Source organism: Felis catus, chromosome E2, assembly GCF_018350175.1.
Source record: "Felis catus isolate Fca126 chromosome E2, F.catus_Fca126_mat1.0, whole genome shotgun sequence".
Taxonomy (NCBI): Eukaryota; Metazoa; Chordata; class Mammalia; order Carnivora; family Felidae; genus Felis; species Felis catus.
Window position 1 is genome coordinate 16,142,691 of NC_058382.1, and position 25,927 is coordinate 16,168,617.

The 25,927-nt window shown below is 39.0% G+C and overlaps 1 protein-coding gene across 3 annotated transcripts in view; it reads left to right on the forward strand.

The window, feature by feature from the left end:
* Positions 1-1,140: 1,140 nt before the first annotated feature.
* ZNF527 (zinc finger protein 527) overlaps positions 1,141-25,927 on the forward strand; it is a 32,247-nt gene continuing 7,460 nt past the window's right edge. The window contains exons 1-4 of one of the 3 annotated variants that reach the window (XM_019818747.2): positions 1,141-1,373; positions 5,030-5,104; positions 9,840-9,956; positions 11,060-11,155. In XM_019818747.2, coding sequence (XP_019674306.2) covers positions 9,887-9,956; positions 11,060-11,155 — 166 coding nt within the window. In that variant the 5' untranslated portion in view covers positions 1,141-1,373; positions 5,030-5,104; positions 9,840-9,886. Of the gene's footprint in view, positions 1,374-5,029; positions 5,105-9,839; positions 9,967-11,059; positions 11,156-25,927 lie in introns of those variants that run through there. The other 2 variants (XM_003997838.5, XM_006941320.4) reach the window with 2 other exon arrangements.

A 25,927-nucleotide genomic window follows, 5' to 3' on the forward strand; every position in this document is an offset into this window, starting at 1 on the left:
CGCTTAACCGACTGCGCCACCCAGGCGCCCCTCTTAATATCTAATTAAAGTCTTCATCCACACAGGCGATATCTGATATCAAGAACTCTCTTGGTCAGTCCAGCAAGAATTTCCCCTTACCTTTGATGTCTCCTCTTAATTTTCCATCCACTGACTTCCCCCCACTCCCACCAACTTGCTATTACATATAAACCCTATTTGTTCTTTCTGTATTTGGAACCGAGCCTGGTTCTATGCTGAAGTTTCTTCTCCCCTATTGCAGTGTTCCTGAATAAAATCTATTTTTGAACTTCTTTAACTACTGTTCAGTTTTGGTTTTCTTTATCATCACTCAGGGCCTCGCTCTCTTGTCTTCCTGACTGTGGATGGTTTTCTTGAAGCTGGACCCTAATTGAAGTTGCAAGGTAAAAAGGTGGAAGCAGCATCAGGAGAACCCCCAGAGCTACTGGCTATCACATTATAAAGGGCTCTGGTGCAAATGAGCGTCTCCCTAACAAACGGAATGTAATCACCCTTCTGTGGTATCACATTAGGTCCTAGTAGAAAAGGGATATAAACATGAAGGTAGCAGTGACCCGGCCCATGGCCGGGGATGAGGGGTGGCGTGGGGGGCTGGGAGAACAGTTAGATCTGGAGACAGTCACACACAAAGGCACACAAAGAAACCTCTTCCACAGGCTCAACACTAAAAGCCAGCCCAGAAACGAATAAAGCTCCACCTCTGGTCACAGGTAAACTCCTTCGACCTCTGGGGTAAGAACACAAAGAAAGGCTCGTCCATTTCAGGCACAGTCCCTCTCACAAACCCACAGGCACCCGCACATTCTCGACGTCACACATCGACCCACAATCACGGGACGTGATTTTAAATACAGAAGCTGACTGCACTGACAGAAGGCTTCGCCCCGTGGTGCACAAGCACAAAAGTGTGCAGCGACGGTCACACAGAAATCGCCACATCTGAGAATTCAGTAACAATCACGGACGTGCGCAAATTCACGGTTTCCTCACGCACAGCCGCCCACAGTCACTTGCGTGCCCAAGATCCGCCAGGGTGGCACACAGTTCTCGGGTCAAGACTCCCACGGCTGCGGCCACCTGCGCAGGCGCGGAGTAGAGGCGGGCCTTGGGGCCCTCTGGGAAATGTAGTTCAGCAAATGAAGGCCGCGGCGCAAAGCTCTCTGGGGCTGGTGGTTCGAAGGGTCCTAAGGAAAAGCTGAGCTGCGTCCAGTCCAGCTGGATGTTTCCCCAGAGGAGCTCGGGGTCCCGCACGGCTCAGTCCCTGCTCCGCTTCGCTCCGCGGGGCATTCTGGGAGGGGACGTCGTGGGTCTCGGGTCGCTGGGAGGGTTTCCAGAGCCCGCGGCGCCGGGAGGTGAGTTGGGCCTGGCTGAGCGCGGGAGCCAGAGGTCAGGGCCGGGCTTGAGGTGGACCGTCAGGGACCGGGATGGGGCCAGGGGGGTGCCCTCAGGGGTTCCTGTATAACTGCGTGAGAGGTCGCGATGCGACAGAATGTGATCTTGTGTGGCACCGTGTGTGTGATTATGAAAGATTATATGTCTCAGGTATAAAACTGTGTGTGTGTCTGTGTGTGTGTCTGTTTCTGCAGGTGTAACTACGTGTTACTGTATATGGGTGTGTGAGAAACAGCGGGTGTGACATTGTGTCGCTGTATGAATATGTGTGATTATGTTTGACTACTTATCAGAGGTGTGATATAGGCTCTTGTCTCTATATGACACATGTAACAGTGTTTGAATGTGTGTGACAGCAGGTGTGATTGCGAACCCATGACCATCTTTCTCTGCAGGTATAAATTTGTATGAGTAACGGTGACCGGATGTGTGACCTTGTGTCCTAAGTCACTGCGAGATTGCGTGGGACTGTCTGTTGGAGTAATTGTGTGTCATCATCTCTGTCTTTGGGTTAATGCCACTGTGTATGTGTTTGACATTACAGGTGAGCTTGTGTGACCATGTATAGTGTATGTGTGTGACTGGGTGAGAATTTGTATGTGTACGTGAGACTGAAGGCTTGATTGTGTGGGACCTAGTGTGTGATTGTGGGCGCAGAAAGATTAAAATTACTTGCCCAAGTTCTGACAGTTAATAAGTGACAGAACAGGGTCTTGAACCTAGGCAGAGTCCTTGCTTTTAATTACTAAACTCTCTTGGTCTTTCCCATACCGTGAGAGTGAAAACTGGGGGCCTTGGATTCTGAGGGTGTTGGAGAGGATTGTCCCTGGTCTTGGGCGAGGAACTGTCAGGATATGGGAACTTAATGTGGGTCTCGTCCTTCGGTCCCCTTGTGAGTCACAGAACCCAGTCTAAAGACATTGTAGTGAGACCATCCTCAAACTGACTGCTCTGGGGATGGAAAGCTCAGTCTGAAAGCCGCGTCTTCCTCACCGTAGGCCATGCAGTTTCAGATTTTAGCTTTGTCTTTGTTAAAACTCTTCCACGTTTGGTGCTGAGAGAGGCCAATCCATGGCTCTTTTTCTGATATACCAAGTTAGCTAAATTTTGCTTCTGACTTTCTTAGTTAATAAAGAAAAATGGTCTCATTTCCTTTCCAAACAAAGGTAGCACCTCTTTACACCAGCAGGTGGCGGTGAGACAGTGAGGAAAGAAAGGTTCTGAGAGATGGAGTAACTTGCCCAAGGTCATGCAGCCAATGAATGAAGGAGTGGGGAGTCACCATGCGCCTGGGGGCTATATGAAGCCCAAGGCTTTAACATCACCTTCTTTCGGAGACTGATGGCTTATCTCAAACTTTGGAAATATTACCCCAAGTGATGCACCACTCTTTGCAGACAGAAATATAAAAGACATTTTTTGGGGGCGCCTGAGTGGCTCAACACTTGAGCTTCTCACTCTTGATTTCAGCACAGGTAATGATCCCAGGGTCCCCGGATCAAGCCCCATGTTGGGCTCTGTGCTGAGTGTAGAGCCTGCTTAAGATTCCCTCTCTCTCGGGGCGCCTGGGTGGCGCAGTCGGTTAAGCGTCTGACTTCAGCCAGGTCACGATCTCGCGGTCTGTGAGTTCGAGCCCCGCGTCGGGCTCTGGGCTGATGGCTCAGAGCCTGGAGCCTGTTTCCGATTCTGTGTCTCCCTCTCTCTCTGCCCCTCCCCCGTTCATGCTCTGTCTCTCTCTGTCCCAAAAATAAATAAACGTTGAAAAAAAAGAAATAAAAACAAAAAGATTCTCTCTCTCCCCCTCTCCCCTGCTTACACTTTCTTTCTCTCTCTCTCTCTATAAAACAATAATAAAAAAGTAAAAGACATTTCTTTTATGCAGATGCTGTGTAGGGCTCCCAGATGCAGAGAAGGCTTCATTGATTCTCCTTTCAGGTTGCAAAGGCTTTTATGGACAATTTCAAGCTGTGTTGCACTAAGGAAATAACTTTCTCAGAGACTGATTGGCCAGTGCAGAGTAGCCCAGATTTAGGAGGTCGTATATCCTGAATTCTAGGTCAAACATGACTATCCTCATTTTCAGACTGAAGAAATGTTGGCTCTGAGAGAACAACGAATATTTCAGGCTGTGCAATTTGTTATTGGTTTGTATTAAAATTTAGCAATGCCTGCCTCAAGCTCTATTTCTGTGAAGTAATAAAGGTAATATCTGCATCTCTGAAAATGCCTCTCTAGTAGATATATGGCTTTGATTCCCCAGGTTATGTTAAATAATTCCCATTCAGACATTGTAGTCTCTTGAAAGAGGACCAGTTTTGAGTCTCGTTGCAGTTGATTCTTATGACTTTGAGTTGGTTGCTTTAGCTTTTTGAACCTCGGTTTTACTTGTTGGCAAGATAAGGATAATAATATTTACCTTTGCGTTTTGTGAAGAATAAAGAAAAATTGTGCCTGGGTGGCTCAATCAGTTGAGCATCTGACTGTTGGTTTCAGCTCAGGTCATGATCTCAGGGGTCGCTGACAGCGCAGAGCCTGCTTGGGGTTCTCTCTTTCCTTCTCCCTCTGCCCTTTCTCTGCTCGTGTGCGCGCGTGCTGTTTCTCTCTCTCAAAACAAATAAATGTTAAAAAAAAAAAGATAATGACATGTACAACATGTGTAACATTGCTATTTATATTACAGGAGGCCCAGTAAGATTTATTTATTCATTTAATAAATATTTTTTAAGCTTTTATTTTGAGAGAGAGAGAGAATGAGTGAGGGAGGGAGGGGCGGAAAGAGATGGAGAGAGAGAATCACAAGCAAGCTCCATGCTGTCAGCTGGGAGCCCAATGCAGGGCTTGATCCCACGAACCGTGAAATCATGACCTGAACCAAAATCAAGAGTTGGATGCTTAACCCTACTGAGCCACTCAGGCACCTCCATTTAACAAATAATTTTTGAGTGCCTGCATAGGTTCTGGCATTATTCTAACACTAGAGATACAATCAGTGAACCAAACAAATCCTAGTTCTATTAGATCCCACACTGTTGTTTGGGGAGACAACAATAAACAGAGAAAAAAAGTAACATGTCCAATGGTGTCAAAAGCTACGAAGAAAAATCACAATAAGGAAAAAGAGACTGGAAGGGAAGTTATCTTTAGATAGAATTTTCAGGAAAGTGCCTCTCATGTGGTAACAACTGAACACAAACAGGAATGAAGAGAGGGAGTGAGCCATGTCCAGGCAGAAGGAAAATCAAAGGTAACAGCCCTGAATATGGACTGTGCACAGTGTTTGAGGAACTGTAAGAAAACCTGTGTGCCTGGAGTGGGGTGAGCAAGCAGAGTGAGGGTAGGAAATGAAGTCTAAGGGGCATCCAGGGGCCAGATCATAAACCACCTTGTTGGCCATTTAGATTTTGTTGAGTTCAAGCTGTATGTTCTTAATACCAGTGAGGACTTCAGGGGTTAAATTAATCTGTGGCCTTTTCTCAGATCTTAGAAGGCTTAGGGCTGGCCTATGTAAGGAGGCTGTGGAGACCATAAAGGGACAAGTGGTCTATCTTTGTGAATCTGAGATCAGCAATCTGGGGCTGGTTTGCCATTTTTCCCCCCTTTAATTCTCGTTTCTCAGGACATTGTTCTCCAAAAGAGAAGATTAAAGAAGAAAGGAAGAATGGCTGTTGGACTTTGTAAAGCCATGTCTCAAGTAAGTTGGTGTTTTCACTTTGTTTCCAGAAATCCTACTTCTTTTTTTTAGGACTTTTTGACTTCAGAAAGTCACAAATAGCCCAGTGAGCACTCTCACACTTGTCTCTCTCAACTACTTCGTATAATCTCTCTATAAATCATTTAGTATCTTTTTTACTCAGTGCTGTGCTCAAATATGTGATGGAAGAGAACTATCCTTTTTAGATAGCTCATGATTTGTTATGCTGGAGATTAGTGCAAGTGGAATAAAGGACAGAGGTGTGATTATTGAGCGCCCTATTAAATAGGGAAGTCAAGGATGGCCTCTCTGAGGAAGTGACATTTAAGCAAAGAAAAACCTCAGTGAAAGTAGGGATTAGGTTTCGTGGAGATTTGGAGAAGAGCTTTAAAAGTAGAAGGAATAGCAAATATGAAGTTATTATGGTGGGAACATGTTTGATGAGCTCTAGGAATATCATTGAGCCAGTATCCTCAGAGGGAAATGAGCACTATGAGATCAGAGGAGTAGCTGGGGAACAGGTTATATAGGCCCTTGAAACTCATGACCAGAACTTTGAGGTTTGTTCTAAGGGTGAAGGAGAGTCATTGGAGTGTTTGTAATGTAATTTGATTTATATTAAAAAAAATTTTTTTTATGTTTATTTTTGAGAGAGAGAGAGACACAGAGCACAAGCAGGGGAGGGACAGAGAGAGAGGGAGACACAGACTCTGAAGCAGGCTCCAGGCTCTGAGCTGGTAGCATAGAGCCCCATGTGGGGCTCCAACCCACGAACCATGAGATCATGACCTGAGCCAAAGTCAGATGCTTAACGAACTGAGCCACCCAGGCACCCCAATTTGATTTATATTTTAAAAGGAAAATAGAAAGGAATTAAGGGTGGATTGGGCGATCAGTTAGGAGACTACCACAGTAATCTAGGTGGAAGGTGATAGCTGCCTGGACCGTGGTGGTATCATTGGAGCTGCTGGGATTGGGGTATATGTTGGAGATAGAAAATGTGGGATTTGGTCAGGGGTTGGTTGTGGAATGTGAGAGGAAGAAAGAAGTCAAGGATAACTACAAAGATTTTTGACCTGGGCAACTGTACAAATGGTTGTGCCATTTACTGAGATGGAAAGACAGGGCAGAATGAGATGGGAACAGAAATTGAGTTCTAGATATATTAAGTTTGTGAGATTGGGTATCCAAGTGCAATATTGATTATACACTGGAATCATGATTGGGGGTGTGAATTTGAGAATGATTAGTGTATTTAAAGCCGTAGGACAGGATAGGATTATCTGATTGTGAGTGTCTATAGGAAAGGTGCCCAAGGACTCAATTTGGGTATTCAGTATCTAGAGGCTGACAAGAAGAAGAGGAACCAGCAAGGGAGACTGAGAAGGACTGATGTAGAAGGAAAACCAGAAGAGTGGGGAAGTCAAAAGTACAGAGTATTTCATAGAGGATGTGACCAACAGAATTAAATTCTTCTGAGGAAGATGCAGACTGAGAACTGACCATTGGATTTGGTAACATGGAAACTACTGCCATTCTTGACCAGAGCTACTTCATAGAGGGGTTGAGATGAAAGCATCATTACAGTGGGTTCATGAGGGAATACTGGCCTAAAAGGTGAGACTAGAGATGAGTCTAGACCTACACCGCCCAGTAATGTACCCCGTAGCCACATAAGACTGCTCTGAATTAAGATGTGCTATAACATATATACCAGATTTTTAATTTTTATTAGTATTGTTATTTTTTTATTTTAGAAAGAGAAAGAGAGAGAGAGAGAGTACAAGTCAGGGAGAGGGACCAAGGGAGAGAGAGAGAGAATTTTAAGCATGCTCCAAGGAGCCTGATGTGGGGCTTGATCCCAGGACCCAGGGATAGTGACTTGAGGTGAAATCAAGAGTCAGACATTCAACCGACTGAACCACCCAAGTGCACCAAATATATACCAGATTTTGAAGATTTAGTACAAAAAAAGAATGTAAAACATCTCATTAATAATTTTTAGATTGGGTATATGTTGAAATAATATTTTAGATATAATGGGCTAAATTAAGTATATTATTAAATTTACCTATTTCTGTTTACCTTTTTTTCCTTTTTTGCAATATAACCTAGTGATTCAGCATGACATTTGGTCTTAAACATCTATAAAATGTGTTTTATACTTTTTTCTTACTTTTTTAAAATAAGTTTTACAGTGAGATTAAATAAGATAATAACTGTAAAATGCTTATTAGGGTGTCTGAAATGTAGTAATTGGTCAATAAATAGCAGAATATAAATAGCAGTTATTCTTATTTTTTCCATTATTAAATCTATTTGCTTTGTTGATGTAGCTACTAAAAAATTTTTAACATTTATTCATTTTTGAGAGAGAGAGACAGAGTGCGAGTGAGGGAGAAACAGAGAGAGAGGGAGACACAGAATCTGAAGCAGCTTCCAGGCTCCAAGTTGTCAGCACAGAGCCTGACGCAGGGCTTGAACCCATGAACTGTGAGATCATGACCTGAGCAGAAGTGGGACATTTAACTGAGCCACCCAGACGCCCCCTAAAAAAATGTATTATGTAGTTTACATTGTATTTCTATTGGATATTGCTGGTGTAAACAACTCTTTGGAAGAGTTTTCTTATTTTTTTTTAAAGTTTCATTTAAGTAATCTGCACACCCAACATGGAGCTCGAACTCACGATCCCAAGATCAAGAGTTGAATGTTTCTCTGACTGAGCCAGTCAGGCACCCCTGGAAGAGTTTTGTTAAGACGAGTAAGGAAATGGGACAATAACTACAGTGAGATTGTGGAAGGGACTTTATCTATTTATAAGATGAAAGGTATTGCATCAGTTTGTATACTGATAGAAATAATCTAGTAAAGTGAGAAAATACCGATAAGGGAGATATCTTATATCTTCCTGATAATTACAAGGGAGAGAGGTGACAGTGTCTTTGTATGGACAAGTGAAGGGATTGGTCATAGATAGGAGCCTAGAGTTTTATGCATTGAAACAGAGGGAAGACAGAATATATGAGTATGGATACAGGGCAGCAAGGACTTGTAATGAACAAGAAGATGAGGAAATTCAAAGTGAGAACAGAGTTGGTGGTAGTTTGAGAAAGAGAGAGAGACAGAAACTATGAGAGTTGGAAAGTGAATTTATTAGGGAAGTGTAGTGGTGCTTTTGTGGAATCTCTGGTCATATCCTAGAAGTACATTGGGTTAACATTTTATCAGTCAGGGTTCCAGCAAGAAACTCAAAAGGGGACTCTTTATAAGCTATGATCGGTATATAAAGAAACCACAGAGGATAGTGCTATACCCTGGGACTCATAACAATAAAACTTGGGCCTGAACCCAGAGACAGAGAGATCTGAGTGCAGAGGGCCACTGACAGACGTTGTGACCTAGGAGTGAAGGACAGGGACCACACAGGGCGGAGCTGCAAGGAGGGTGCCAGCAGAGTAAAAATTGTGCTTTGCTTGCCTCTCTCTCATCTCTTGTTTGTGGCTGAACCCAACTGAAGATGGGGTTGGGAAAGGGAGTCTATTAATGCAATTAATACAGGTCAACCTCACAGGACATAGAGAAGTGTAGAGGGGCACACGGAAGTTATACAACAGTATGTATTTGTCTGATGTTTTTTCTCTGGCCACATTCACCCACATTTCTACTATGTAGAATAACCATATTTAATATTTATTTATTTTTGCAATCTGATGGACAACAATAGAACATTTAATTTGAAAGCACTAGCAAAAGAGATTGTTTTCTCCATAAATTCAAAATACAAAAACCAGCTCAAAAAATAGAAAACTAAATAGAGCAATGTGCAAGAAAGAGTTAACATAGCAGGCCCGAAGCTGCTGTGTTTAGAAGAACCCACTTGCAGGTTGGATTTGGCTGGCGTCTGAGATCTTGGCACTAGATTCATTCTCGGCACTGATAGAGATTTTATTATTTTTAATAAAAAATGAGATCATACTCTGCAAAATGGAACTTAAAATGTCATTTTAAGCATTGAGTACTCTTCCTTCCTATGGATATACTATAGGAAACTACCGTTTATTCACTGAGTGGCAAATATTTACTGTTTACAATGTGACCGGTTTTATAATAGACACTGGATAATCAAGAGATTGTAAAACAGATATCCTTCCCTCATACAGGTTATAGTTCAGTGGTGTAGGCTAAACTCTTATTTTTTGATATGTAAGTTTTTTTCCAGATGTAACCTTCTAATGAAAATTCTATCTAAATATCTTCACATATACTTTATTATGTCTTCAGGACACATTTTTGGAAGTTTTTCCTTACATATAGAGTCTAAGTTTCAGACCATACCCTTTAGTTAAAGCCCAATTTAAGGCCTTTCTTCACCTCTATGACCCATGTGATATCCCAGTTTGGGGAATATAAAGGAATCATCCCTATAAGAATTTCCTGATACATAGTGTATGTAACATAAAACAGCCTTGTTCACATACTTTCATGTTATAAACTCATGTTTCATGCCATAAGCTATTTTTTTCCTGTGTATAGGTCTTTTTTTATTTACAAAAATGTGAAATACTTTTCTCTCAAAATATTCGACAAACGTGGACATGTACTTGCTCCCCAATAATCAGTTTCCTTGGGCCACTTAGAGAACTCTGGCAGAAGTCATCTTTTCTGCCAGGACCATATGGGAGCACTTGGCAAATGAGATTTTTTTTTCTTTTTTCTTTTTTTTTAATTTCAGGGTTTGGTGACCTTCCGAGATGTGGCTCTAGATTTTTCCCAAGAGGAATGGGAATGGCTGGACCCATCTCAGAAGGATTTATACAGAGATGTCATGTTGGAGAACTACAGGAACTTGGTATGGCTTGGTAAGGATGTCTCCCCCATAATTCAGAATCTTCCCTCGGGTGTTTTTGCTTCCTCCATTAGGAATATTTAGGTCATCTTAAGTGCTTAGCTGAATTTCTTCTTCCTGTTCCCAGGAAATAATTTGAAGTAATTTCAAAGAGTTAGAAATGAATAGTTCCCATTGTTGGAGAAGGATGGTTTGGAATAGCAGCATCAGTATGGCGTAGGAATTCGTTAAATTGAAAATTATAGTTTCCCACTATAGACCTACAAAATCAGAAACTCTGGGAATCGGCCTAGTAATTTGGGTTGGTTTTTTTTTTTTTATTTTTATTTTTTTAACGTTTATTTATTTTTGAGACAGAGAGAGATAGAGCATGAACGGGGGAGGGTCAGAGAGAGAGGGAGCCACAGAATCTGAAACAGGCTCCAGGCTCTGAGCTGTCCGCACAGAGCCCGACGCGGGGCTCGAACCCACGAACTGTGAGATCGTGACCTGAGCTGAAGTTGGACGCTTAGCCAACTGAGCCACCCAGGCGCCCCAAGTAATTTGGGTTTTAATGAGCCCTCCTAATGATTCTGATGCCCATTAAAGTTTGAGAACCACTGTGGTTTCTGATTCAGTAGGTCTGGGTTGAGGCCTGGGAATTTGCTTTTTTTTTTTAATGTTTATTTATTTTGAGAGAGAGAGAGAACACATGTGTGCTGAGCAAGCAGGAAAGGGACAGAGAGAGAGACTCCTAAGCAGGTTCCTATCTGTCAGGGTGAAGCCCAGCTTGGGGCTTGAACTCACAAACCATAAGATCATGACCCGAGCTGAAATCGAGAGTAGGACTCTTAACTGACTGAGCCACTCAGGCGCCCCGAGAATTTGCATTTCTAATAAGTTCCTAGGTGGTGGTGCTTCTGCTCTAGCACGTTGAGAACCACTGCTGCGGAAAGAGTTTCATCTTCATCCTTCATACCAACATCATTCCCTTCTCTGGCCCTTCCTCTAATTGCCTTTCTTGCTTAATGACCAAAAGATTGCGTTTGAGTCCTAGAAAGGCTAAAGCAAGTTGATTGTCTCTGTTTGTCTCTTTCTTGCTCTCATTTTTCTTCTCCTGTAAACAGGACTCTCCATTTCTAAGCCCAACATGATCTCCTTATTGGAGCAAGGGAAGGAACCTTGGATGGTGGAGAAAGAGATGTCAGATGGTCAATATGCTGGTGAGTGACAGGGAACTGGACAAGGAGTGTTGTTGTAAGGTGCCAGCCCAACTGGTCATGAGAATGCTTCCCTGCACTTGAGGAGGCTACCCTGGGCTTGGTGGGGGTGGGTTTCTCTCTATTTCTATCAAAGTATATGCTCTATGATTCGTCTAGAAATGACCCAAATCTCAGTCCTTGCCAGCTCTTTTCCTTTTAGGATCGGAAATGTGTACATTTCCAGATTTCATTTTAGAGTGTTTATTTTTATCCAAGTTATTATAAAAGTTATACATGCACATTTCTTAACGAGTCAAGTAGGTTTACAAGGCATATTCCCTTTAAAAAGGCAGTCTTTTGTCCACCTCTCTAGTTTCCCTCTCCTTAAATGGACCAACTTTCTTTACTTTTGCAACTTTTTTGATGTTTTCTTCATTTCTTTAACCAATACGTATATGTTGCTATTTCTTAATTACTTTTTCAGGTTTAGTCCTCAACCAATATCTTCTAAGAAAATAAGAATTTTGTTTTTGAAAATAATAATTTAATACTTTCTTATCCTAAATCAAATACATGTATGTGCTCACACAGATACACACACACACACTTCCCATCTCCTCAGTATCATAATTTTGATTGAATCACTGTTCAGGGTTTATATTATTGTGGCTATTTTTTTTTTTAACGTTTATTTATTTTTGAGACAGAGACAGAGCATGAACGGGGGAGGGGCAGAGAGAGAGGGAGACACAGAATCGGAAGCAGGCTCCAGGCTCTGAGCCATCAGCCCAGAGCCTGACACGGGGCTCGAACTCACGGACCGTGAGATCGTGACCTGAGCCGAAGTCGGACGCTTAACCGACTGAGCCACCCAGGCGCCCCTATATTATTGTGGCTATTAAGTGCTAGTCATAGCCATTCTGTGTATATACCAAGATTACTTTTCCTACACAACTTTTTTTTTAATGTTTATTTATTTTTGAGAGAGAGAGAGAAAGAGACACAGCATGAGTGGGGAAGGGGCAGAGAGAGAGGGAGACAGAGAATCTGAAACAGGCTCCAGGCTATGAGCTGTCAGCACAGAGCCTGATGTAGGGCTCGATCTCAGAACTGTGAGATCATGACCTGAGCCGAAGTCAGATGCTTAACCAACTGAGCCACCCAGGTGCCCCTCCATACAACTTTTTATTTTTCCTGGAGTTAATAATTTCTGGGGTGGGGGTGGGGTTGTCTATTTGTTTTTTTTTTTTTTTCCGCTTGATTTTCTGTATACCTATTCCTCACTCAATTCCCAACCATCAACTATCTAAATCTCTTAAGACAGTCAGACACATTAGGTAATCTATTGACTTTATCATCTTGGAGAAATCTCTCCCAGACTCTTCAGATATACTTCAGTCTGGACAAATTGCTCATTACATCTGCTTGTGCTCAGTTTGGGTTTATCTGATGTTTTCTCGTGATTAGATTGAGGTAACACATTTTTGGAAAAAGTGCAACAGAAATAATGTTAAGTTCCACTCAGTGCAACATATTGGATTCATAATATTGATATGTCTTTGATCACTTGGTAAGGTAGTGTCTGTCTGGTTTCTCCAATGTAAAGTTACTATTTTTCTATTTGTAATTAATAAGTATCTTAGGGGAGATACTTTGAGGCTATTCAGTTTCTTTGAAACTTTTGCCCACTAATTTTAGCATTCATTACCCCATTGGATCTTGTCTGCAATAGTTATTACTGTGATATTGACCTAATGTTGATTTTTCCATTTTCCTCCTTTACATATATTAATTAGGATTGTCTTAGAGAGAAAAGCTGTTTCTTTTCTCCCATTTGTTTATTTATTCAATTATTTCTTTATGGAATCATGGATTTTTATTTTTTCTGAGGGAGATAAATCCAATAAATCATTATTTTGTTGCTCAAGTTGCCCTAGCTTTGACCATTGGGATTTCATTCCAGTTGGTTTCTTTGACCTTTTAACATGCTCCTATCCATTTTCGAGCACTTCCTTCTTCCCCAGCTCTGGGTGTTCCCAGTTCATCTTGTTTTCCTTGCCCCAGCCTTGAATCAGGTCCTGCTCCTAGGAGCTCTGGTTCCTTTTATTGGGAAGTGATGTTTAGAAACCAAGGTGTATAGATGCTATGAGTGCTCATTGCTACTGGGATGTCTTTGCTCCTAGACCCTCACAGCAGATTGAGCTGGAAAATATATGTATATATACCAACACACACAGGTACACAGACACTTCTATATTTATTTCTGTCTCAGTTTTTTATATATATATTAAAATTACCAGTTTATTTTGATATCTTGATTCTAGTTTTACTCCATAGGGCTTATTGTAGCCTTCTTCCTTATTCGTAATTTGTTGTTCTAACAGTAAGAAACAATGTATTTACTTATTTACTCAATTTTAGCATACACAAAATTTCAGAATTTCCAAGATACTCCTCTGTTGGAAACAAATTTACTAACTAGATTACATTATTCATATATGGTTCCTTTTGTCTTTAGTCTTATAGTATTCAGCCAAAATACTATTTTTCAAAGTTACTTAGGTTAGGGGCGCCTGGGTGACTCAGTCTGTTGAGTGACCAACTTCGGCTTAGGTCATGGTCTCATGGTTTGTGAGTTCGAGCCCTGCGTTGGGCTCTGTGCTGACAGCTCAGAGCCTGGAGCCTGCTTCGGATTCTGTGTCTCCCTCTCTCTCTGCCCCTCCCTCACTCATGCTCTGTCTCTCTCTGTCTCAGAAATAAATAAACATTTAAAAAAAAGTTAGGTTAGTTCTTTTAGGTTCATTTGTTATTGTTTGTATTCTGTTTGGGTTCTTACCACATCCTGGTTCTTTTTTTTTTTTTTTTTTTTTTTAATTTTTTTTTTCAACGTTTATTTATTTTTGGGACAGAGAGAGACAGAGCATGAGTGAGGGAGGGGCAGAGAGAGAGGGAGACACAGAATCCGAAGCAGGCTCCAGGCTCTGAGCCATCAGCCCAGAGCCCGACGCGGGGCTCGAACTCGCGGACCGCGAGATCGTGACCTGGCTGAAGTCGGACACTTAACCGACTCCGCCACCCAGGCGCCCCCCTGGTTCATTTTAATTACTTATTTTTTTGGTATCTGAAACATTATTATGCTTTTAAGAATCAGAGCTATACAAAAATACGTCCTCAGAAATGTGTTACTCTCTTCTCATCCCCACTATCCTATTTTTATCTCCTTAACTTCTTCCTATCTCTTTCTTATCTGCTTCTTGTAGATACCAATCACTGTGTTTTCAGGTTTGTCCTTTTTTATGTTTCATTTGTACAAATGAGCCAACATATGTGTAGTTTCTTGTAAGTCTTTGTACGTTACATGAAGGGTAGCATACTGTAGATACACTTTGCATTTTACTTTTCTCACTTAACTATATACACAGGCAATCACTCCATATTATTCATGGAGATCTTCCTCATTTTTTTAACAGCTGCAAAATACTTCATTATGTGGGTGTTATGGTAATTTATTTAACTACTTTCTGATGTGTGGACTTTTAGCTGTTTGCACTATTTTACAGTTATAACCAGTGCTTCAGTAAATAACCATGTTCATACGTATTTTCATAATGTCAAGGCTATGTTTTCAGGAGAGATTATTGGAAATGGGATTCCTGAGTAAGTGCATATGTAGTTTTGTTAGGAGTTGCCACATTCCCCTCCAGAAAGGTTGTGCCAGACTACTTCTGTATTAATTTTGTATTGCTGCTATAACAAAGTACCACAAATTTAGTGGCTGAAAACGACAGGAATTTATTATCTTATAGCTCTAGAGGTTAGAAGTAGAAAATGGGTCTTACAGGACTAAAATCACGATGTCAGCCAAAAAAAAAAAAAAAAAAAAAAAAAAAAAAAGATGTCAGCAGCCTGCCTTTTTTGTGAATGCCCTAGGGAAGAATTTGTTTCTTGCCTTTTTATGCTTTTTTTAGGACCTTTACTCAGACTTTTATTTTTAATTTTTAAAAATCACTTTATTTTAGGGGCACCTGGGTGGTTCAGTCAGTTAAGCATCTGACTTCAGTTCAGGTCATGATCTTGTAGTTCGTGAGTTTGAGCCCTGTGTCGGGCTCTGTGCTGACAGAGCCTGGAACTTGCTTTGAATTCTGTGTCTTTCTCTCTCTGCCCCTCCCCTGCTCACACTCTGTTTCTCTTTCTCTCTGGAAAATAAATAAACATTAAAAAAAAAAAACCACTTTATTTTACATGTGGCATTTACATACAGTATAGAATTGAGTCTTGCTTTGTGAACCAATCTAAGTATCATTTCAATTTAATAGGTGAAAATCCAGGTACATTTTTGATATGTTTGGGCTTAACTCTGTATATTGTTTTATGTGATGTTTTCTGGTATTTACAGTTTTTAAAAAAGACTTTACTGGGGCGCCTGGGTGGCGCAATCGGTTAAGCTTCCGACTTCAGGCAGGTCACGATCTCGCGGTCCGTGAGTTCGAGCCCCGCGTCGGGCTCTGGGCTGATGGCTCGGAGCCTGGAGCCTGTTTCGGATTCTGTGTCTCCCTCTCTCTGCCCCTCCCCCGTTCATGCTCTGTCTCTCTCTGTCCCAAAAATAAATAAACGTTGAAAAAAAAAATCAAAATAAATAAAAATAAAAAATAAAAAAGACTTTATTTGTCTGTTTTCCTAGGCTTTATTTTGGTCATCTAATACTATAGCTTTTATAATAATGAGGAAGATTTTTTGTTGTGTTGTTCTAGTCTTGTCTTTGAATTTTTTTTTTTTTTTTTTTTTTTTTTTTTTGGCGGGGGAAGAGAGACAGCAGGAGAAGGGCAGAGTTAGAGAATCCTAAGCAGGCCCCATGCCCAGTGCAGAGCCTGTCTCAATGGGGCTTCATCTCTTGACCCTGAGATCATGACCTGAGCCAAAATCAAGAGTTGGACGTTTAACTGACTGAGCCACTCAGGCATCCCCTTTTGTTCTAGTGTTATTGTGCTGTTTCTATATACAATATTTATTCTTTCTATTACTTAATAAGTTGGCTTTAAATAAACTAGCCCTTGATTTTTTAATCTATTACAGATGAGTCAATAAGTAGGTTTATGTCACACCTTCTCTTCCCAAATTTTGTTAGTTGTCTGTTTTTTATATTGTCACAGCATATTATATTTACGTGCTGTTCTGTCACATTTATTCCAGCCTTTCATTTTGTCTTTTATGGCTAAATATATTCAGTGTTTTTCACTAGATCCTTTTGCTAAAATTTCTCTGGAAATTTCTCTAGATTGTCCTCTAGCAGTTTCCTCAAAAAGAGCTCATGAAAATAATGTCCCCTCCCCCAAGTTCTGTCTTGTTCATAATTGGCCATTCTTTCCTTAAATTTATTATAGCATAGTATTAATGTTGAATATTGTTTATGAAGAAGTCTGACGCCAACTTGATATTTTCCCTTTAAGTATATAATTAGCTTTATATTTTGTTCTGGTCTCCTAGATGGTTCTTTAATTAAAAAAAAATTTTTTTTTGTCGTTTATTCATTATTGAAAGATAGAGAGAGACAGAGCATGAGCGGGGGAGGGGCAGAGAGAGAGAGACACACACAGACTCCAAAGCAGGCTCCAGGCTCTGAGCTGTCAGCACAGAGCCCAACGCGGGTTTTGAACTCACAAATCATGAGATCATGACCTGAGCCGAAGTCGGACGCCTAACCGACTGAGCCACCCAGGCACCCCGATGGTTCTTTAATTTTAAAGTTATTTAATTAGATACGTCTCAGTCTGACCATTTTGGATCACTTTTTCCTGAAATGTGTGTTGTCTTTCAGGATGTAGAATCGAGTTTTTATTTCAGGACATATTTTTATTTCTTTTTATAGACAAAGTGAAGAATACAGGAAAGTACAGTGACTAATACAATAAATGGCTACCACCTGGAATTGATCATTGTTAATGTTTTGACATATTTTCATTTTTTGATGAAGAGATAAACTGTCTTAAGTACAAGTTCTCTTTGTTTCTCATTCTCAGTTCATTTTTCCTCATCTGCTTCTTGCTCTGAGAAGCAACAACAGTCATGAGTTCATCATATGTCCTTCTAATTCATTTTGTAAACATATTTTGTAAATATCTATGCATTTGTTGAAAAAAGTTATTTTCTTTTCTTTAATGTTTATTTATTTTGAGAGAGAAAAAATGTGTGCATGCACACACAAGCCAGGTAGAGGCAGAGAGAGAGAGGGCGAGAGAGAATCCCAAGCAGGCTCTGCACTGACGTGGGGCTCAATCCCACAACTGTGAGATCATGACATGAGCCGAAACCAAGAGTCAGTTGCTTAACTGACTGAGCCACCCAGGCACTCCAAAAGTGTTTTTATTTTCATAGGTAGTATTCTTTACATTTTCTTCTACAACTTGCTTGTATTACTCAACATTTTTCTGAGATTTATCCTGGGTAAATCTATGTGTAATACATTCCCATTTTTTAAACTGTTGTATACTATTGCATGTTTTGAATTTGCCACATTTTATGTCTTTCCCTATAGATGGCCATTTAGGTTGTTTCTATTTTTTGCTAACTCACATAGTAGCAGGGTATGTTTCTATGCACATGCACGTAAGAGTTTGTCAAGGGTTTGTACATAGTAGTGAAATTGCTGGAGCATAGGAGTGCACACTTTGTTTTACTTGATACTCAAACTGCTCTTGAACATGATGGTATTATTTATACCTCTACTAACAATATCTGAGAGTTCTAGTTTCCTTATTCCCTTGATATTCTTCAACTTAAGTTTGTGATAATTGCCCTTGATAAATTTTTACCAGTATGATGAAAGAGAAATGCTCTTGAAGTTGTTTTAATTTGCTTAGTAAGACTGAGCATTTTCCCGGAAATGCACTGTCCATTCAGAATTTCTGTTCTGTGAATTACCTTCTCATATTTTTAACCCATTCTTTGAGGTAAGGTTATTTGGCTTTTTCTTACTGACTTTTAGAATTTCTTTTTGTTAAAATTTTTTTTTTTTTATTTTAGAGAGAGAGAAAGTGCATGTGAGTGGAGTGGGGTGGGGAAAGGGAGAGAGAGAGAATTTAAGCAGGCTCCATGCTGAATGTGGAGCCTGACCTGGGGCTCGATCCTGCAATCCTGGGATCATGACCTGAGTCAAAATGACCTCAGTCAACTGACTGAGCCACCCACCCCTAGAACTTTTTTTTAACATATTCTGAGTATTAATCATTTTTCTATGATACGTGTTTTTGTCGTCTTTTCCAGACTCTCCCTTGCCTTTTACCATGTGGTGCCTTCTCTCACCCAGTTTTTTTTTTTTTTTTTTAATGTTTATTTATTTTTGAGAGAGAGAGACAGCATGAAATGGGGAGAGGCAGAGAGAAAGGGAGACAGAGGATTGGACCCCTAACCTACTGAGTCACCCAGGTGCCCCGACTCACCCAGAGGTTTTTTTGTGCTTTTTTTTTTTATTTTTTTCTTTTTTTTTAAATTTTCTTTTTTATTTTTTAAAATTTACATCCAAATCAGTTAGCATATACTGCAACAATGATTTCAGGAGTAGATTCCTTAGTGCCCCTTACCCATTTAGCCCATCCCCCCTCCCACAACCCCTCCAGCAACCCTCAGTTTGTTCTCCATATTTATGAGTCTCTTCTGTTTTGTCCCCCTCCCTGTTTTTATATTATTTCTGTTTCCTTTCCCTTATTTTCATCTGTTTTGTCTCTTAAAGTCCTCCTATGAGTGAAGTCATATGATTTTTGTCTTTCTCTGACCAATTTCACTTAGCATAATACCCTCTAGTCCCACATAGTTGAAAGATTTCATTCTTTTTGATTGCCGAGTAATACTCCATTGTATATATATACCACATCTTCTTTATCCATTCATCCATCATTGGACATTTGGGCTCTTTCCATACTTTTACGGTCTTCTCCTATAATCCATCTGAGCTTTAATTTTAAAATATGATGTATTAGGCCTTTTTTTCCACATGGAGTTTTCCCAGTACTGTTTGTTTGTCCATTTCTTCTCTATTAATTATAATGTCACCTCTGAAATATGCTAAGTCCTTATGTTTGCATGAATCTTGTTTCTGTCCTCTGTTTTTTTGTTACATTGATCTATTTACTTATTCCTAAGCCAATGCTATACTATTTTCCTTACTATGTAGCATTATATACCTTTAGATGTTTGGTTATTGTTGGTATATAGAAAAAGTATTAATTTGCATTATTGAATCATCTATCTAGCCAGTTCAATATACTCTTTTTTGTAGTAGGTTTTCAACAATTCTCTGAGTGTATTAGTCAACATAAATCTAATTATTTTAACAAAGCCTCAGTGAATAAAAACAATAGGGGTTGTTTCTTGCACATGTCACAGTCCAGTGTGAGGTTATCCTGGGCCTCTGCTGCATGCTGTCGTTCAGCTATACAGCTCTATTTCATCTGTTGGCTGTGTCATCTCTTAGGACTCACCATTGCCTGGAAGTCCTCTGCTGAATCCTCTGAAGCCAGCCATTGAGAAAGAAAGGGGGAGATAGAAACACACGCACACACACACAAATGGATGAAGGATCTCTCAGGACGTTTTTAATGGACTGGTCTGGAAGTACCATTTGTGGCATCTATCACTTCTGATTAGCCAGAATTCAGTCACTCGGTTGCAAGGGAGTCTGGGAGATGTTTCTATGGACTTAAGAGGAAAAGGCAAACTATTTGCTGGATGTAATAATACCTTTCCAGTGTATATGTTCCCTTTTCCCTTTTCTTATTTTAATTCTACTTTATCAACCACAGTTTCCATATTTGTGTTGAACAATTGCTATAATTTTTTTCTTTCTGATACGATGGGACATTTTTAGGGGTTTCAAACTAAATGTGCCTATTTTTTTCTATCCCTAGCACTATGTATTGTATGTACGGATGTATATATTTTAAGCATGAGAGTCTTTTGAATTTTATATATTTTCAGCATCTTTCAAGGCAATTATTTTTTTCTCTTTTACTATTTTTTCTTCTATAAAAGTTATAGAAGAAAAATTCTATAAGAATTTATAATAGGGGCACTTAGGTGGCTCAGTTGGTTAAGCATCCAACTCTTGATTTTGGCTGAGGTCATGATCTCATGAGCATGAGATTAAGCCCTGCGTTGGGCTCCATGCTGAGCATGGATCCTGCTTAAGATTCTCTGTCTCCCCCACTCATGCTCTCTCTCTGTCTCTCTGTCTCTCTCTCTCAAAATAAATAAATAAACATTAAAAAAAAGAATTTAAAAAACAAACAAAAAAAGAATTTATAGTAAAGATTTCCTCTTGCTGAACTATTTTTATATTTCTGGATTGCATACTTGCTTCTGTGTATTATTCATTCAATATAGTGCTTGATTCAGTTTTTAATATTTAAAGTTTTGCCTGTTATCTATGGGGGAGAATAGTCTGATACAAAGGCAGTGAAATAGATCAGTGGAACAACAGAGAAAGTACAGAAATATACCCATGTACACATGAGAACTTAGTATTTGATAAAGGTAGCTTTTCAAATCAGCAGCATGGAGAGTTTTTTTTAAAGTTAAGGATGGTATTTTTATAATACTGGATTTTGGAAAGTCTTTCTTAAAATGACATCAAGGCAAGACTCTATAATGGAAAACTGGGAGATTTGACTTCATAACATGTTTTCAAAAATTTTATCGAAAGCACTATAAATGAAGATGACATGTGACAATAAAAAATGATGATTTGAAAAAAGTGGCAATTTGAGGGAAAAAAATACTATAAAGCCTTAATGCCATAAATGTATAAATGACTTCTTTAAACCACTTAAAAGAAAATGCTAGTGCAATTAAAATATGTGTAAAGGATATGAATAAAGAATTCACCAAAGATGAAACCACAAAATACATAGTCAGTACATGTATTTTATATCAATATATAAAAATCCTCTTTTTTAGAATCAGAAATTTGGAAATTATAAAATAATGAGGTACTCTTTCCTTACAGGGGCAAAGATTTTAGAATGATGTTAGGATAGATGAGTTTGATGACATGTACTTTACGTTCTGGTAGTAATGCAAATTGATAAGAATTATTTTGGAGGGCAGTTTGACAATGGATATTAATAGTTAAAATATGTATCTATATAGTGTTATTTAATTCTTCTTTTATAAATCTATAGAAATATAAAATTGTGCAAAACAGACTGCTGTTTATTTGATTTGTAAGTGATTACTTTTTTAAAAAGTTGGTTATGAGGAATCATGAAAAATACACACGTGAGACATTTTATTTTAACTGTATAACATATATATAAATATTCATTAATTTTCTGATATAGTTATAAAGCCTTTATTTGAATATGATCTGTTGGAGTTTAGCACTGTCCTCCTTATATAAGCCACACTCATGATGCACTATCTACAATATCTATTGCTCATTTTTTTTAAGCAAAGCATAACATTTCAAACCAATGTGAGTAAAGAATCTTTGTAGAGATTTTAATGTTTTTAATAGGCTTTCACAATTCTTTTCCACATGGGATACAAAAGCAAGTTTTTAAGTGACACACTTTTAGCCTATTTTTCTAAAAACTTTCAACTTAGTTTTCATTAAAAAACAACTTTCTTAGTCTTTCTCAGTCTGAGTTATTTCACTTAGCATAATTCCCTTTAGGTCCATATGTTTTCACTCATATCTGGAATCTAAAAAAAACAAAACAAATGAAACAAACTCAAAGTAGAATCAGAGAACTCAAGTAGAATGGAGAACAAACTGACATTTGCTAGAGGGAAGGAAGTGGAAGGATGGGCAAAATGGGTGAAGGGGAGTGGGAGATACAGGCTTCCAGTTATGGAATGAGCAAGTCATGGGAGGGAATAAAACACACAGCATAGGGAATCCAGTCAGTGATATTATAATAGCATTGTATGGTGACAGATAGTAAGTACACTTGTGGGGAGCATAGCATAAGGTATACAGAATTTGGATCACTGTGTTGTATACCTGAAACTAATGTAACATTGTATTTAAAAATTATTTTTCTCCAAATTTTTATTTATATTCCAGTTAGTTAACAAACAGTGTAATATTAGTGTCAAGTGTAGAATTTAGTGATTAATCACATACATACAAACCCAGTGCTCATTACAAGTACCCTCCTTAATACCTATCACCTATTTAATCCATCCCTCTGCCCATCTCCCTCCAGTAACCATCAGTTTGTTCTCTGTAGTTAAGAGTCTGTTTCTTAGTTTGCTTCTCTCTTTTTTGCCCCTGCTATATTCATTTGTTTTTGTTTCTTAAATTCCACATGAGTGAAATCATATGGTCTGTGTCTTTCTCTGACTGACTTATTTTGCTTAGCATAATACTCTACAGCTCCATCCACAGCATTGCAAATGGCAACATTTCATTCATTTTTTATGGCTGAGTAATAATCCATTGTATATATGTACCACATCTTTATCCATTCATCAGTCAATGGACATTTGGGATGTTTTCATAATTTGGCTATTGTTGGTACCTCTGCCGTAAACATCAGGGTGCATGTATCCCTTCACATCAGTATTTTTGTATCCTTTGGGTAAATTCCTAGTAGTGCAGTTGCTGATTTGTAGGGTAGTTCTATTTTTAACTTTTTGAGAAACCTTCATACTGTTTTCCATAGTGGCTGCAACAGTTTATATTACCACCAATAGTGTAAGAGCATTCCCCTTTCTCCCCATCTTTGTTAATACTTGTTTCCTGAGTTGTTCATTTTAGCCATTCTGACTAGTGTGAGGTGATATTGGAGTTTTGATTTGTATTTCCTTGATGATGAGTGATGATAAGCCTCTTTTCATGTGTTAGTTGGCCATCTGTATGTCTTCTTTGGGAAAATGTCTATGTCTTCTGCCCATCTCTTCACTGGATTATTTGATTTCTGGGTGTTGAGTTTGATAAGTTCTTTATATATTTTGGATACTAACCCTTTATTAGATACATCATTTGCAAATATCTTCTCCCATTTTGTAGGTTGCCTTTTAGTTAGTTTTGTTGATTGTTTCCTTCTCTGTGCAGAAGTTTTTTATTTTGATTAAGCCCAATAGTTTATTTTTGCTTTTGTTTCCCTTGCCTCAGGAGACATATCTAGTAAGAAGTGGCTATGGTCGATGTCTAAGAGGTTACTGCCTATATTCTCTTCTAGGATTTTGATGGTTTCAGGTTTCACATTTAACCAATATTGAATTTATTTTTGTGTATGGTAGAGAAACTAGTCCAGTTTCATTCTTTTGCATGTTGCTGTCCAGTTTCCCCAACACCATTTGTTGAAGAGACTGTCTTTTTCCATTAATATTCTTTCCTGCTTTGTTGAAGATGAATTGACCATATACTTGTGAGTTCATTTCTGGGTTTTCTATTCTGTTTCATTGATCTATGTATCTGTTTTTGTGCCAGTAACCATACTGTCTTGATGATTACAGCTTTATAATATAACTTGAAGTCTGGAATTGTGATGCCTCTAGCTTTGCTTTTCTTTTTCAAGATTACTTTGGCTATTTGGGGTCTTTTGTGGTTCCATACAAATTTTAGGATTGTTTTTTCTAGCTCTGTGAAAAATGCTGTTGGTGTTTTGATATGGATTGCATTAAATGTGTAGATTGCTTTGGGTAATAATAGACATTTTAACAACATTTGTTATTCTTCTGTGGCTCCTGTAATATGAATGTTACTACTTTTGATGGAGTCACTGAGTTTTTGAAGTCTATTCTTTGATCCATAATTCTTTCTCTCTTTTGTTCAGCTTCATTATTTTCCATTATTCTATCTTTAATATCACTTATTTGTTCCTCTGCTTTTTCCATCCTTGTGGTCATTACATCCATTCTGTTTGAATCTCAGTTATTGTATTTTTCATTTCCCACTGATTGTTTTTTAACTCTTTTATCTCTGTGGTAAGGGCCTCCCTGAAGTCTTCCATTTTTTTTCTCAAGCCCAGTAAGTATTCTTATGATTGTTTCTTTAAATTTTCCATCAGGCATATTACTTATGTCTGTTTCCATTAGATCTCTGGCTCTGACCTTGTTCTTTCTTTTGGGATGAATTCCTACACCTTGACATTCTGTCTCTGACTTCTTCTGTATGTTAGAAAAGCCTGTTATGTTTCCTGCTCCTGAGAGTAATGGCTTTATGAAGAAGAGCTCATATAGTGTCCAGGGCATGGCGCTTCAAGGAATGTCTCTGGTGTGTACTATGTGCCCTCTGTTGTTATGTTTTTTGGCTGCTCTTTCAGGCCAGTCATCTGCAGAGGCTCTCCTTGCCTGCAGTGGGCAGTGTTTGGTCCTTGGCCAGAATGTAGTGAGTTTTAACTAGATGTGGTTATGTACCTGAAACTATGTAACATTGTGTGTCAGCTATACTCAAAAACATTTTTTTTAATCTCTTTCAACACTCGTTAAAATTTTTTTTGAAAAATATTTATTGCAACTACATGGATGGAACTAGAGGGTATTATGCTCAGCAAAATTAGGGAAAGACAAATATCATATGACTTCACTCATACGAGGACTTTAAGACATAGAACAGATGAACATAAGGGAAGGGAAGCAAAAATAATATAAAAACAGGGATGGGGACAAAACATAAGAGATTCCTAAATATGGAGAACAAACAGAGGGTTGCCGGAGGGATTATGGGAGAGGGGATGGGTTAAATAGGTAAGGGGCATTAAGGAATCTACTCCTGAAATCATTGTTGCACTATATGCTAACTAATCTGGATGTAAATTTAAAAAATAAAGTAACAATAAGAAGATGTTTATTTTTGAGACAGAGAGACAGAGCATGAGCAGGGAAGGGGCAGAGACACGGGAAGACACAGAATCCTTAGCAGGCTCCAGGCTTGGAGCTGTCAGCACAGAGCCCAATGCAGGGATCAAACTCACAAACCATGAGATCATGACCTTAGCTGAAGTTGGACACCCAACCAACTGAGCCACCCATCCACCCCAACAGTATTTTAAGTTTTTTAAAATATATATTTTTTTATTTGAGTAAACTCCATCATCCTGAACACACTTAGTTGAAGGGAATCTTATGGAAAAAAACACATGGAAGGATTCCATATCTATCTGAATATGTATGAGAGGTGCAGCTAAGGACCAGCTAACATTTTCCCTTTTTTTTTTTTAAGTAATCTCTACACCCCCTGTGGGGTTTGAACTTACAATCCCAAGATCAAGAGTCACATGCTGTACTGACTGAGCCAACCAGGCACCCTTTTCCTTTTTTCTTTTATTAAAAAATTTTTTTTAATGTTTATTTTTGAGAGAGAGAGACAGAGACAGAATGTGAGTGGGGGAGTGGCAGAGGGAGAAGGAGACACAGAATCTGAAGTAGGTTCCAGGCTTAGAGCTGTCAGCACAGAGCCTGATGCAGGGCTCAAACCCAAGGACCGTAAGATCATGACCTGAGCTGAAATTGGATGCTTAACTGATTGAGCCACCCAGGCGCCCCTCCTTTTTTTCTTTTAAATAGAAATAATATTTATTAGAAAATATTCAAGCAATTAACAAATGTATAAAGTAGAAAGTATACTCTCTCAAGATATCATCCAAAGACCACTCCTATTCATGGTTGGATCTGTATTTTTCTACAATGTCTCTTGCATAGATACACACACAATTTTTATATGCATCTATTTTCAACTTGCTCAAAAAAAACTTTTTTAACTTAAAACATTGTATTGATGAGGATGTGGAGAAAAAGCAACCCTAGTGTACTGCCAGTGGGAATGTAAACTGGTACAGCCACTGTGGAAAA